Source organism: Pinus tabuliformis, chromosome J, assembly GCF_031772625.1.
Source record: "Pinus tabuliformis cultivar Carrire ecotype Pingquan chromosome J, CPIR1, whole genome shotgun sequence".
NCBI lineage: Eukaryota > Viridiplantae > Streptophyta > Pinopsida > Pinales > Pinaceae > Pinus > Pinus tabuliformis.
In genome coordinates, this window is record NC_142295.1 from 986370588 (window position 1) to 986385616 (window position 15029).

Here is a 15029-nt window from a genome sequence, read left to right on the forward strand (position 1 = left end):
ATATTTATAAACATTGTATTTTAACTTTGTCAATTGAAGTTATCTCTAGTGGTTGGGTAGAATGGTTGTTATCTCCCCCACTTAGGGAATGATTTCCCTTAAAAAAACAATGAAAACACTATATTTTAACTTCATATTTTAACACGTTCTGACACCCAAAAACAATGTTAGGGATACCATCGCCCCCAAAGGCATTGTCTTATTTCACTGCAAGGGTAAACCAACCAAGGACATAATAGGATTATGATTCAACCATGGTTGTGGTATGATTCAGCCATGGTTGTGGTTGCCATAAGCTGACAAAAATGAACTCATGAATCTGACCTTTCTGATAGTGATAAGGAAATGACAAACAAGGATGATTCCATGGCATTGGATTGTATAGTGATAAGGATATGACAAACAATGATGATTCCATGGCATTGGAATTGTATAAAGACAATGCGACCCTTAATTCTTCTGCAATAGGGCAGGTTGATGTAGAGGCAATTGCAGGTTTTATAGTTGGTATTCCATGATTTCTCTATTGTGGGGAGCATTTTGCAATGAGGTCTCTTAGATCTTTGTAATGGGGTTTTTATGAGGATTTATGTTTGTATTCTGAAATGCCTATGGAAATATAAATTTCACCCCAAAAAAAGTTGTATGAAAGCTATAGATTCTTGTTTTTTTGTTAAAATAGAATTATTACAATTGAAAAAACAAAACAAAACAAACTTCATATTTAAATTTAATTAATAAGCCTATAAAACATAATTCTTACCATAAATATTTGTTCTAACATTTTCACATTTTATTTAATACTATGCATATGACATTAAAAAATAAAATTATAAAGCATCTCTCAAAAATTGCGAAATATAATAATAAAATTAAAAATATGTAAAATTTATATAAATACAAATAATAATATTAATTCTGGATATATAAATATAAAAATAATTATAAAACATCTCTCAAAAATGGCCATATATATAATAAAATTTGTATAAATACGAATAAGATAAAATGTAATATTTTAATGTAATTTTTTTTATATTAAAAAATATTAGGATTTCATCCTCATCTCCAGATTTGATTGATCCAGAATTAAAATAAATATATAATAATTTATTTTTGGAAAATAAAAAAGATTTCACGTTCCTGACAGAGTTATATTACAACTATATCGACACCCTAGCAAATCCCCCAGATCGTTGTTATTTCCGTCTCATCTTCCAATTCAATTCGCTTGCTGAGGATGACAGTGGACAGTTTACCCACGCCACAGAGATTAAATAACTGCAGGGGTTGTAGGAGCTTAAAAATCCATTCCATGCTCTCTACCCTCTCTCTTGAAAAACAGGGCATCACTGATATGAAGCCAAAAGAAGACATTTTTTTCCAGTGAAAGATGTACACAATAGAACAACTTCGTGCTACGAAAAACTTTCTGCAACGCTCTTTGAGCAAAAACTTGAAAAATTATTCTGCAAGTTTACTTTTCAAGCTCCCCAAGCTTCCATGGGTACAGCTTTTATGACAAAGATTCAAAGAATATTACATTTTACATAATAATGGCATTATCAAGAGCTGAACAATATCATATTCATCAATGTATAAACGCATTGTAACCTTTATGTAACAAGGTAAAAAAACATGAAAACACAACCCACTTGCATTACCAGTACATCTTTTCTTAATTTTTGGACTCGGATTTACCACAAAAAGGTTACCAGCACAGCCCCTGCTTTTTCAGAGTCGGAGAAATCGGAAACAATAAGCTTTCTTTGATTTCACTTTGGCACTTCTGGAGGCATGGTTTTCCATTTTACTTATTCCATTGACAAGGCTATTATTCGTCTCCTGCTTATAATAGTTATTGGCAACTTCACCATCGCCATCAATCTTGTGCAGCTTTTCTGATATTTTCCCCTGAGGAAGAGATAGACCTTCTGTGTTACGATTCTGTAACTGATCAGAGAATTAATCGCTTGACACTTTCGGCAAGATGGGTTCGGAAGTTACTGTTGGCAAGTTGTTTTGGGAAGTTGGAATGGAGTTTTTAGCTTGATTCGAGGATCTGGCCACAGGCAAATGTGACTGGGCAAATGCAATAGCATTGTCTAGAACGTCCAAAGCTTTCTGTATTTCAGGGTCAACGTAGCCCATAGCTTCTTTTTCTGTGTGGGTCTGATCAGTGCTGTTTATTGCCGAAAAAGGCAATTCCCGTTTAGGCACTGCATATTCATCACGTAAATCTTTTTGCATTTCTGAGGAAAGACTTAACTTCGATGTAGAAGCTCCATTTGAAGTTGCCAAATCATTGGAATCCCCTGCTGCCTCTTTACCTCTGTTTATGCATTCTCTTTCCTGTTCACTATTTACCACTTCAATGATGCTAACGCTACGATACTTATTTTCTTTTTTTAATTCATCAGTGGACTGTAGTCCTTCTCGTATGCGCCTATAGAAAGGTCCAGTCTCAATAATCTTCCGAAAGTTTTCATCACTACTGCTTGCTGCAAGAACAGTCTGCCATTTTCATCATTTTAGTGTTTTTTCATATAATGCATCCTGAAAATTAGATTCTCTATATTTTCTATAATGTGTCTCAGGTTTTTGTAAACAGTAAGTCATGTTTCACCGCAAGATGAAATAGATACACTAAGCTTCCCGTAATTTACGGTAACACATTTCCATAAATAAAAATGCAATATTGAATAAGAAAACCAGCATCACTTAACATCAGACTATAAAATCGACGACATGGACCAAAACTTAAGTGTAAGCATAATTGTTTCTTAATTCTGTAAGACTTCAATTTTGCACGTTTGCATATATTGAAATTATATGAAAACTCTAGGAAATGTATGATGTAAGCTATTAAAACATCCTACTGAAATGCCCCAGTAGACTGAGGATGCTCTGGTACTTAGAGTCAGCTCGGAGACAGTACACTTTGCAAAACAATAGTAAGAAGTTGGAAAGATGGGGAAGCACTACCCGTATGTCACTGTATCCAATTGGAGAGATTTCCATCATTTTAATTGGGCAAATCAGACTGAAACTACAATGAACTTGAAAGTTATCCTATCAGTCCCCATAAGTCATGGTTAGAATATATTTAGCCATTATGAAGAACGCTATCTTCGTCCATAATTCTATTCTAATTTCTTCCTGACTGACTGCATTCATATTCTGGAGACAAGACATCCCTAAACTCCGTTACAAACATCCTTAAAAGCCTACAAGTCGGTGTAAAATAAAAAAAAAAAAAAATTAATTAAGTAATGCAAGTTTTGTAAAGGTTGTACCAAGGACAACATGCGAAAGAATAATGAATAAGAAAACTAACCAAAGCCAACTGCCCCTCTTCTGGCCATAGAATAAGGTTAGTAGATGCCATAAGACTAGTCCAAAAACTACTTCGCATATGTAAATCCTAGGTAGGGTGATCTAACTAGATTGAGGATAGGTCAAAAAAGAGGAACGATGTCGACAGATTCAATTAGGGGAGTACATCCGTCAATCTTGATTCTTCACATGTACAGAGCCTATGTAGGGAAATCTGGATAAAATGAGGGTAGGCTGACCAACAGGATGTCCAACAATCCAATATCAGTATAAATAGACCCTAAACTTCCTCATTTTTATCGTCATTTTAACTTTTGCAACATATCAGTCAGTTTTATTCTTTGAGGGTATGCATTCAATATATTTTATCTTTTTTAAACTAAAACAAAGGAAGGAAATTGAATGCCATAAAAGTTGATGACCTATTGTAAAAGAGCAGTTGCGTTGCAATGCGATGAAAGAAGAGATTCTGAACTTTACAGGGGTGCGGTCTGCATATTCAAGGCAAAAGACGAGTTTGGAGGGGCAACAGCCTGCGTTCAAGGCTGAATTTGGAGCAGAAACCTACTTGGAATAAACAACTTTCATTAACCCCACTTTAACATACTTTCGTAGCATATTCCAGTCTTTTTGGTCCTGCTGTGCAACTACAGTAGATTTCTGGAATCTCTCAGACTAAACAGACCTAAAAGTGGAATTTCAGCAACCACCCTATACTTTTGGTACTTCAGGCATTAAAAGTGAATGAGATTTTAGAATAGAATAATAACTTGACTTTTCTATTTCATCATTCTTCACTGTGGAAGTTTCTTGAAATTCGGAATTCAGAAATTTCACCTCTGAACTAAAGATTTCCCAGATCTTAACCATGTGAATTCAGCCTTGGGGCTGTGATGAAATACAAAACAAACCAGCAGAAGCAGTGGACAATACTTCAATTCTTAACAATGCCAAACTTCTACGCAATCCAAGAGAAAAAGATACCAAAGTATTCCAATAAATTTCCACCTAGTAGGGCAACCTTATCATGCATAAACCAGATCTGAAAACTCTTATTTACAACAGTAAAACAACACTTAACTTCTTCAATTACAATCACTTAACATAATTGCTTTTAACTTATGTTAAATCGGCAAGACATATATAGCTAGAAATTACAAACCATGAAGCACATAAATGGCTGAAAATTAAATTGCAATTTACACAATTATTGGACAGCTGAAAAGTTTATTAATATGCACAAGATGAAGTTTGTGTACGTACTGTAGCCTTTTCACAACTACAATGCTAGAACAATCCAATAGCTCTCCAAAACCCTTTCTAGAGAAAACAATTAAAAACCTTAGGTCAACCAAGGAGATCTAACAAGCATGAATCATTCAAGCTATTCCTCCAATGCAAGACATCTCCTATTCTTCTTCGCCAAATGCAACCTATGGTTTCATCTCAAAACCCTAATGTATGGGATGAAACCTTAACCCTAGACTTCAAGATGCTCTAGGGAGATCAACAAACCCTAGCAACTCCGAGAGAGAGAGAGAGAGAGAGATCAAATACAAAAGATGTAAGAGATAGAGGGAATAAAGACTCTCTCCTTTCTCTATAGACATGGGAGGTAAGGGAGACCAACAATAAAATGTGGCCAATGCCCTTACAAGCAACCTATAGTAATCACATGTAGCCTCAAGTGGAGTGCTATACTCTGAGGTTACACATGTCAAGCTCCAACGTGATGCTGTACACAATAAGGGCTCCAAGATAATGTAGCTACATAAGGTGTGTCCACACTCCTCTACCACAAGCCCATACTGACTCCATTGCTCCTCCTAAGCCATGTACTAAACTTGGTTTACTCCTACATGGACATTATCACAACCAAGGTGTCATCAAAGCCAACTCCAAGCTTCCATACATGAATCCAAGCTATCCCATGTTATCTAGGGCCTATTGCTCCTCCTCCTAAGTAGGGACTTCTACAAGCAAGTGAACCTCTCATGTGACCATCATGAAGAATGTCCCCCAAGATGTCAAGAGAACTCCAACGCCCAAGCGAAGAATACCAAGCAAGCACCCAACTGAAGCCCAACAACCATTGAGTAAAGTTATTTGCATTGTGCAAATCCATCATAGACCATCTCCCATGTGCCAACCCATCATAGAACAAGGGAATAGCATACACCATGTACCCCAAATCTCATGAAGCACCACCAAACATGTTATAGATACTTTTAGAATAATTTGAAAGCTAACACTTCCTATTTATGAGGAAAGTGCTTACACCAATACCTATCAATTCCCTCCACTTTTCCACAACCTACTACCTACAAATTTGTACCTATTGCAATCCCAAAATCAACCACTGTCACTTGTAAAGAAACTGACACCCATGCTCTCACGGCATCTTGATCCTCCAAAGAATAATGACCACCTATGATTATTAAGGAATGTAACCTTGGATCATAAGCATCCTTCCAAACCCTAAAATTCCCCAAGTCAACATCATGGGCCAAAATCAATGGACACCACCTTGAGTTAGGACATCTTGTAAAGATAATCATATCTCCATACAAGAGATACATGTGGTTCACATCTATCAAAATCACAATTATTAACAATTACACAAGTCAAATCCTCAAAGCGAAAAATACCAAGCTCATGGTATAGGAAACCACCTATGCAAAGTTATCACAACCCATGAACACGAGAATCCCTCATATGCACCTAAAAGCTTCCAACAATTGGAATAGCCTAAAATAGGCCAACTCCCTCATCCCAAGAGAATCCTAGAGCAAGAGTAACATCATGGGAAACTCCTTTTGGCTAAGAGAATCCATCAACCCTATCCTTGTACTATACAACACTCCCATCAATTGCAAGCCTAAAATCAATCCCAACATCATCCTCCAACAAGGCATCACACCTCTCCTCCTCAAGACAACTAGAATACATATGGATGGAAGAAATCAAAGCAACATGACTAGAATATCTCCTAGGAGATATACTCACTCTCATTGAAGATCTAGGTATTTCTACATGCTCTTGAACTTCCTCTAGACTAGAATACTCATCTAGCCTCTCACTAGAATGTACACATGCTACTGGATCAACAACTTGCAAAGGCCTCCCTCTTTTACCCTGCTAGCCAAAGTCCTATTAGCACAAATTTCTGCAACGTATGTAAGTAGGAATATCTTTCAAAATCTGTAGTGGAACTTAGTGAAACGTCTAAGAAAATCTACCATTTGTGTCACTGGCAAATCTCCCTCGTTATTCGAACTGGTGCTTGCCAACCTCAGGGTGGTTTCCATAGCCTTAGCAAGTGTTGTTCTCACCTATAAATCTGCAATATAACATGTGAAAATAGGAAAGTAATAATTTCTTGGCCAGCAAGTTAGTGGCCAAAAAAGTTTGTAAAATACTTCGCGTTTTAATAAGTGGAATGAATTCTAGCAATCAATTTTTTATATGAGAAACAAACTAGGTAGAAAGCATATTTAAATGGCAGGTTTCACTAATAGAAATAGCTCAATAACCTTTACCAAATTGCATAAGATACCATTGAGACAATGAACAAATCCAGAGATAGAACAGATCATAACCAACTGCTATTCTACAAAGGCCAAAAGGTTAGCTGCAGCAAGATGACTATTGCAAAACTGATGCTAATGATATAAGGACACAATAAAGTAGAAGCTAGAAGATAGAAGAAAGAAAGAATATTGAGACAAGAGAGTAATGTTGTTGCTTGCTGAAGACAAATAAATTTGTAAGCTTGGCCTCCACTTGTATTTATAAGATTTCCTCCCCACCCCACCCCCTCTAATCCACATAGGCAAAGCAGGAGGTTGAATTTCCCAAAAAAGGCACTTGAAAAAACCATGCAGAGTTAACTTGCCATCCATTGACCTAAATTGGAGAAGAAAAATTGAGGGAAGTGGCACATGCTTGAGTTTAATTGAAGTATTTTTGAGTTATCATGAGATAAATCATAAAAGCATCCTTTAACATATTGGCCAATTCAACTTGGGTAAAAGAATCCTTGAGAATATTGAGTAAATTCAACCTGTGATAAAATTATCCCTGGGTAGGTTTTGCATTTTCAAAATGGGATAAAAATAATCCAAGGAAATTTTGGATAATTTGAATTGGATAAAAATATCCTTGAGGGAAATTGGGAAATTCAACTTAGGAGAAAAAAAATCTCTTTGACTGAGGTGAAAGAGGAGTGAGAAAAGGAATAAGAGTAGGAGGGGGAAGGCCAATGCACACAAGGAGAGAAAATAGGATGGAGGAAAAATGAATCGCCATTATTGCCAAGTCACACCTCCAAAATAATTTATCCATGCACTTTGCCACATCACTAATGATTTATTTGTAAAGATCGCCACTTGTCCTTTCCATGAATAGCCACATGTCACCCTACTATAACTAGACATGCCAAAATAGTAATCCCCTAAAAAAGAGGAAAAGATATAAAATGTCTCGAACAAATTGGGGAACCCTACCATATATAGTATCCCTAAAAAGGTATTGCTAAAAATAGAAATATACTTGCATGTCCACAATCTCTCTACTCATTAGACTTAGAATCTCATGGGGACTATCAAGACTGCCATGCAAGGACTACTAAAAATAGAAATGTCAAGGATTCTGACAAAATCATCATCATCAAACTCAGAACTCATTAGGGAGTCTGAATATGTAACCAGACATGACATGCAACCACTTTAAAAAATAGAAAATGATCAGAGTCTCATGAAACCGTACTAATTATATTTGTTTTGCTGTAAGGTATCTGAATTTGTGATCAAAATCAACACGCAAGTACTACTAAAAATAAAAAAGTGCTTGCATGTCACCCGAAAGTAGCTTATCGAATTCAGTTTCTCATAAGGATTCCAAATATATTATTATCTCTGACATGCGATTCTCCAAATGAAATTTGCTAAAAATAAAAAATGCCATGCATGTCACTTAGAGAAGTTTCACTAGAATCTTGATTTCATAAGGACTTTGAATAAGTAATAAATGTTAGAAAATCGGAAAGGCAAAAAGATTTTCTTATAATGACAATTATTTGTGATATTCTTGAATTCTTATTAACTTTCTTTATGTTCTTCTTTTATCTTCTTTTCATCAAGCAATCATCAAATCATGTTAATTTTTGGTATGTTCTATGCTTAAGAGCAATTTACTTCAATTTCTTTATTAGCCCAATATCAATATCCAGTTTAGCAATAACATCAACATGATAGTAAAATGCAGATAGAACATAAACATGAACAGTAGAAAACAAGCCAAGACAAGAGGACACAAGATGTGGCACCAGCCAGGGACAAACCCCAATGTGGGGAAACCCTTGATCAATTCTTCTTATATATTTCAATAGTTCAGCAAAGAGAGATAGTAAAAATTAACAAATCTGATAATTTATGACAGCAGCAGAAAAGCCCTAACCAGAGAAGTCAGCGTTGGTCAAACAGGGCAGAATTCTTCATCTAAGCAGCGCGGTCAAACCCAGTCAACTTCGGCCTTCAACAGCAAACTCAAACAGTCCAAAACAGTCCGAAAAATTCAGTCAAAGTCTGGTCAACTTAAGTCAAACTGCAGCCAGCAACTAGGACAGTCAACGCTAGTCAAACCAGAGGTTAGATCACCTCAGTTTCAGTGCCCAGATCTGTGGCCAACCAAGGAGAAGTTGCCTCACCCAATCCACAATGAAAACAGGTCAACACAGCCAAACAGTCTCCCTGTAGCTTGGTCAACGCTAGTCAACGTAGTCAACTGCTTCCTTCGCACATGTGAGAGATGGCTGCCCTAATCTGCGTACCCAATCAAGTGAGGAGAGAGATGAGTCAAGATGAGATGATGAAATAATGAATTGAGGTCTCCTCCTTTTATATGCCACGTTAAGGATGAACTGGGGGTAAAAATGCATGTTTTGCTTACTGGCCGACCTTGACAATTTGTCAATAATACAAATAAATTTGTATCTTCATTTTTACATGTCGGAATCGGATGATCTTTAGATCAATCCTACACCTCTCGAAGAGAGGAATCCAAGAAAAATATCAATTGTCATAAATAAGACGACCCATGTGGAGTTTGGCCCTAGTTTCCAATTTTAACACTCCCTCTCAACTAGGGAGAACTCCATCTGCCAATCTATACTATCTCTGCCATCAATGCACTGCTCTGCTGAACTATGAAGAAGAAGTAGTGATCGAGAATGTATCATACCATTCTCTATTGACCCGAAGTCAGTCCCAGATAAAAGAGAGTGTCTCATACCACTCTTACTAACCTGAAGTCAGCCCCAGATAGATGAGAGTGTCTCATACCACTCTTACTAACCCGAAGTCAGTTCCAATTGATCCTAGATCAATATTGGTCATCCTAGCATAGGGAGTACAGTAGTACATGATGCGTCCATTGGTAGTACTATGGTCCCTATCCTCATTTCCCTACTCATTGGCCAGATGAGAGGTACTTCCCATGAGTCCCAGACTGCATGGGTAGGATGTATCAACAGGAGAAGGATGAACCACTCATCCTGCCTACATGTCGCCATGGGGTATCACAGGGGAAGGCTGAACCATGTTGCACGAATCACCCCGCCCCCCACGTTTCCAAGCCCCGAAGCGCGTCCTGTACGGAAGCGCCTAGGAAGCTTGGCCGGAAGCGCGCTTCTGAAATTCGGAAGCGCCGCTTCCGAATGTTTTGCTACTTCCTGGAAATTCGGAAGCGTGGTACGGAAGCGCCACTTCTGAAGCGGCGCTTCGGGCGTCGGAAGCGTGGCGCTTCGGAGGAGGAAGCGTACGCTTCCCATACGCTTCCGGAAAATCGTTTTTTTTTTCAATTTTTTTTTAATTTTAGGTGAGTTTGCTTGTTGGGGGTGGGTCCACCTTGGGTTAGGGTGACGAATGAAGGCAAAAAAAAATATAAATATAGCAGATGCTCCCTCATGGTAATGTTAAATTCTTAAAGTAAAAGTGACATTCTCCTTTATTTTTCATTTTCATCTTTTTACTTAAATTTTTAACATTACCATGAAATGACTCAAGATGTTTGAGAGTGGTTCCAGCCTCATTGGACTTCATATGGAGAAAATAGAATTTCATATCCTATTCAAAATTCAGCAAACTTAACAGTTTTCAGGAATTCAGGATCAATGGGATTGTGGCATTTCATTAGATTATATCAAGTATGAAGGTATGCGATTAGCATTTAATCAAGAGCACCAAGCCCTATATGTACCCTAGTGTTGGTGGTGTTAATTATTGAACTCCTTTGTCACGCAGCACACCCTTAGCAAAAAATTACCTTTCAATCAAGTCAAAATCATCGATCAAGCATGTTAAGCTTTTTCTACCATATTTTAAGGCTTGAATTAGGTAGTTTGATCAAAATTGGGCAATGTTGACTAATATCCCTAGACAATCGAGGTAGAGGCAAAGGCTAGACAAGAGGAGAAGAATCTAGATTCTAGATGGTTAATGCATTTAAATGGTTGATGCTCGAATAATTAATCATTAATGTACAATGGATGTTATATCTATCTTGATTTATGCAAAAATATGCATGTTTTCATGTCTTCTACAATTAATTTGATATTTGGGATGTTTGTTTTGAGTATAAATGCAAAAACATATAAAAAAATATATCTATATAGCAGATGCTTCTGCGGATGCTTCGCTTCCTAGACTTTTGGAAAATGACGCTTCCGCGTCCCCGCTTCCAAACAACGCTTCCGCTTCGCCCCCACTTCGTGCAACATTGGGCTGAACCATTCATCCTGTACATAGCAAACCACTAGGGGAAGGTTGAACCACTCACCCTACGGTTGGTCATCGCTCCAAGAAGTACCCCAAGCCCCCCGGAGTTCCCAGAGCTCAAAGTCCATATCATACAGGACCCTCATAAGAGGGTCTCTCCACGACTCCTAGTCATTCTCGAAAAGTCAAGAATTTGACCTTTCCCAAGGGCTTTGTCAGAATGTCGGTGACCTGCTCATCAGTCCCAATGTGATGGAGCCTTATTGCTAATCGTTGCACCATATCCCGGATAAAGTGGTTCCTAATATCTATGTGCTCGGAGCAATCATGAAATACAGGATTCTCTGATAATCGGATCCCACTCTGGTTGTCGCAGAGGATCACGGTGGTATCCAACACATGTCCAAACAGCTCACTGAAGAGCTTCCTCAACCAGACAGCTTCACAGGAGGCCATACTCGCAGCTATGTATTCAGCCTCAGCAGTGCTCAAGGCAATCGACTTCTGCTTCCTACTCATCCAGGATATCGAAGCAAAACCCAAAGAAAAACAGCACCCAGAAGTGCTCTTGCGATCCACCACATTGCCAACCCAATCAGCATCAGAATATCCATGTAGCCTCACATCTCCGATAGTGTATTTTAGTACATGAGTGATTGTTCCCCGAAGATATCTCAGAATATTCTTGGCACCAATCTAATGTATGTGATGAGGTTCAACCATATATTGGCTCAACGTCTTAACTGCAAAACATATGTTCGGGGAGATTTCACCAAGAACATCAGCGCTCCTATGAGTTGATGATACTCAGAAGCATTTCCCCATTCAGGTCCAGTGGGACTACCATATAACTTCTTGAAGTTAAGTTCCATCGGGGTAGTCACAGGCTTGCAATCTACCATCCCAAAGCTTTCCAATATCTTCACAACATATTTTCCTTGAGATAGGAAAATTTCTCTTGGCTTTTGCCAGACCTCCAACCCTAGGAAGTAGTGCATCAGTCCTAGGTCCTTCATCTCAAATTCAGAAGCCAACTCCCTCTTACATTTGTGAATGAGAGGGTCTGCACCTGTCAGAAAGAGGTCGTCCACATAAAGTATCAGTATGAGAGGTTTATCATCTTCAACCTTAAAGTAAAGGTTTGGATCGGCTTCACTTCTAGTGAATTTCAGCTTCATCAGATAGCTATCAATTCTCTCATACCAAGCCCTGGGTGCTTGCTTCAAGCCATAGAGAGCTTTCTTCAACCTGCATACATGAGATTCCCGGTCATGAACCTCAAACCCGTCGGGTTGTTCCACATAGACTTCCTCTTTAATCGAACCATGCAAGAAAGAGGTCTTGACATCCATCTGATGTAGATTCCATCCTTGCGAGGCAACAAGGGCTATGATCAAGCGGATGGTGGTGTATCGGGCAACAGGTGCAAATATCTCATCGTAATCTACAACTTCCTTTTGAGAGAAGCCTCGAGCAACAAAGCGAGACTTGAACTTTTCTGCACTTCCATCAGCTCCATGCTTGATCTTGTAGAGCCACTTAGAGGTGACAAACGATTTGTCCTGGGGTCTAGGAACCACATCCCAGACATCATTCTTCATAATAGACTCGTACTCTTCATTCATAGTATCCTTCCATACTTGTTGCTTCACAACTTCTTCAAATGATGAAGGCTCATTTTGAAAGATAGTGCTCATGACAGTCAAGTATCCTTGATACCTGTTCGGCTTCTTGCTCTCACGGAAAGTTGCCCTTGGTGCAATATGTTTCTCAGCATCTTCTAGAGCCTGCCTAAGCCATGAGGGTCTCCTCTTGGAGGAGGAGGGCTCTTGGGGAGGAGGATCAATAGGATCCATAGGTTCATCAACATCAGGCATCGTCTCGTCCTCTTTTTCACCCTGTTTTCCGATGTCAACTTCTTTGTCCTTCCTTGGGATAGGAAGGTTGTTGATCTTGCTAAGGGCCATATCTTCGTCAAAGGTGACATCATGACTTATCTCAACTTCCCTTTGACTAGCCACATAAATTCTATAGCCCTTAGAATTTTCGCTATAGCCCACAAAGATTCCTTTCTTCCCTGATGCACCCAATTTGCTTCTTTTCTCTTTTGGCACATGAAAATATACGGGACTTCCAAAAATTCTAAAATGAGAGACATCGGGTTTCTTACCATTGAAAATTTCTTCAGGAGTCTTGGAGTCCAATGCTTGATGAGGGCATCGGTTTTGAACATACACAACGGTATATGCAGCTTCGGCCCATAGAAACTTGGGAAGCCCTTGATCATGAAGCATGGCACGAACATCTTCTACAATAGTACGATTCTTTCTTTTAGCCACACCATTCTGCTCGCGAGTGTATGGTGTTGTGGTCTCCCTCTTAATGCCAGCTTCTCTGAAATAATCATGGAATTCATTGGAGTCCTACTCACTCCCATTATCAGTCCTCAATATCTTGATTCTCTTCTCGGATTGACTTTCAATCATGGCTTTGAAGTGACAGAACCAGGTGAACACTTCATCCTTCTTTTCCAATAAGTAGATCCAAGTCTTGCGAGATTAGTCATCCGTAAAGGTGAGTTAATATAAATATCCTCCCAAAGAGTTTACAGGCATCATACCAGATATGTCGAAGTGGATCAACTGCATTATATCTGTGGTCTCGCTATTACTTGAGGGGAATGGTCTGCTTGTAAGTTTTCCTTCGGCACATCCCGAACATACACCTTCATGCTCTACTTTGAACTCGGGCATACCTGTCACCATTTGTCTCACATCGAGTAGAGCCTTATAATGAAGATGGGCAAACCTCCGGTGCCATAGTTCAGATTGTAGAGATGTGTCGCGAGACATGGCTCCCAATGGACTTCCTCCAACTTGATACAAAGTGTCAACCCGGAACCCAAGAATAAAAGCATCTTTAAAATTCCTTTTCCAAACACGTACCTTTCCATCGATGAATGCCACCTTGTATCCTTTGTCTTCCATTGCCGAAATGGATACCAAGTTCTTCTTGAGATCAGGTACATATCGAACTTCCTGTAAATGAATCGTGTTACCTTGATTCAATTGAAGGGTAACATTCCCTACTCCCTTCACGGGATAGGTGGCATCGTCTCCAAGAATAATCTCCAAGTTTGTCTCCTTCTCTATCAGTTTAGAGAGAGCTTCCTTGTATCCGGTGAAGTTCCTTGAGGCATCCACTATCAATTAGCCAATTCCCCAAAGATTCTAGAGGAGTGGTAGTGGAGCGGGCCGATATAAGATAGTATTCCTTTTGCTTATTGTTAACAACATTTGATTCTTCATACCTGGAGTTCTTTGCTTTCTTGGAGGGTTGACCATTTTTTTGATGTCTCGCATTCCTTTTTCCTTTGCCATTGAACCTGCCATTCCTTTGATTGTTGTTGTTGAAGTTGCCCCTGGAATGATTGTGATCATCATCATGCGATGTGTCCCTTCTATTTGGACACTCCCTTGCATAGTGGCCAAACTTATTGCAAACAAAGCACCTTCCCTTCCTTCCACCCTTTGATCCAGGATTTCCATTGAAATGACCTTTAGACCCTGCATTATTTCTCCTTTTGGCATGAGTAGAGAAAGCAGTGGGGTTGTCTCTATTAGAAGGCATTTCTTGCTCCACCATTCTTGTCTCTTCTTGAATGCATCTTGACATCAATTCTTCAAACCCTGGAATTCAATCGTTATTGAGAATAGTGGTTCTAAATATATACCACTTTGGTGGGAGTCCTCCAAGGGTAGTGATAGTAAGTTCTCGGTCAAGAATGACCTCTCCAATTGAAAGTAGATTATTCTTGATCTCAGTGATCCTTAAGAAATAGGATTGAATATCCTCGTCCTTTCCCTTCTTAATATCCTTCAACTTATTTTGAGAAACAAAATTTGATTTGCATCACTA

The 15029-nt window shown here is 38.7% G+C and overlaps 1 protein-coding gene across 2 annotated transcripts in view; it reads right to left on the reverse strand.

Moving 5' to 3' along the window:
• Positions 1-1353: 1353 nt before the first annotated feature.
• The window catches only part of LOC149230163 (uncharacterized), a 210386-nt gene continuing 196710 nt past the window's right edge, over positions 1354-15029 (reverse strand). For both annotated transcript variants that reach the window (XM_089378876.1, XM_089378877.1), the window contains one exon: positions 1354-2514. In XM_089378876.1, coding sequence (XP_089235002.1) covers positions 1966-2514 — 549 coding nt within the window. In that variant the 3' untranslated portion in view covers positions 1354-1965. The remainder of the gene's footprint in view (positions 2515-15029) is intronic.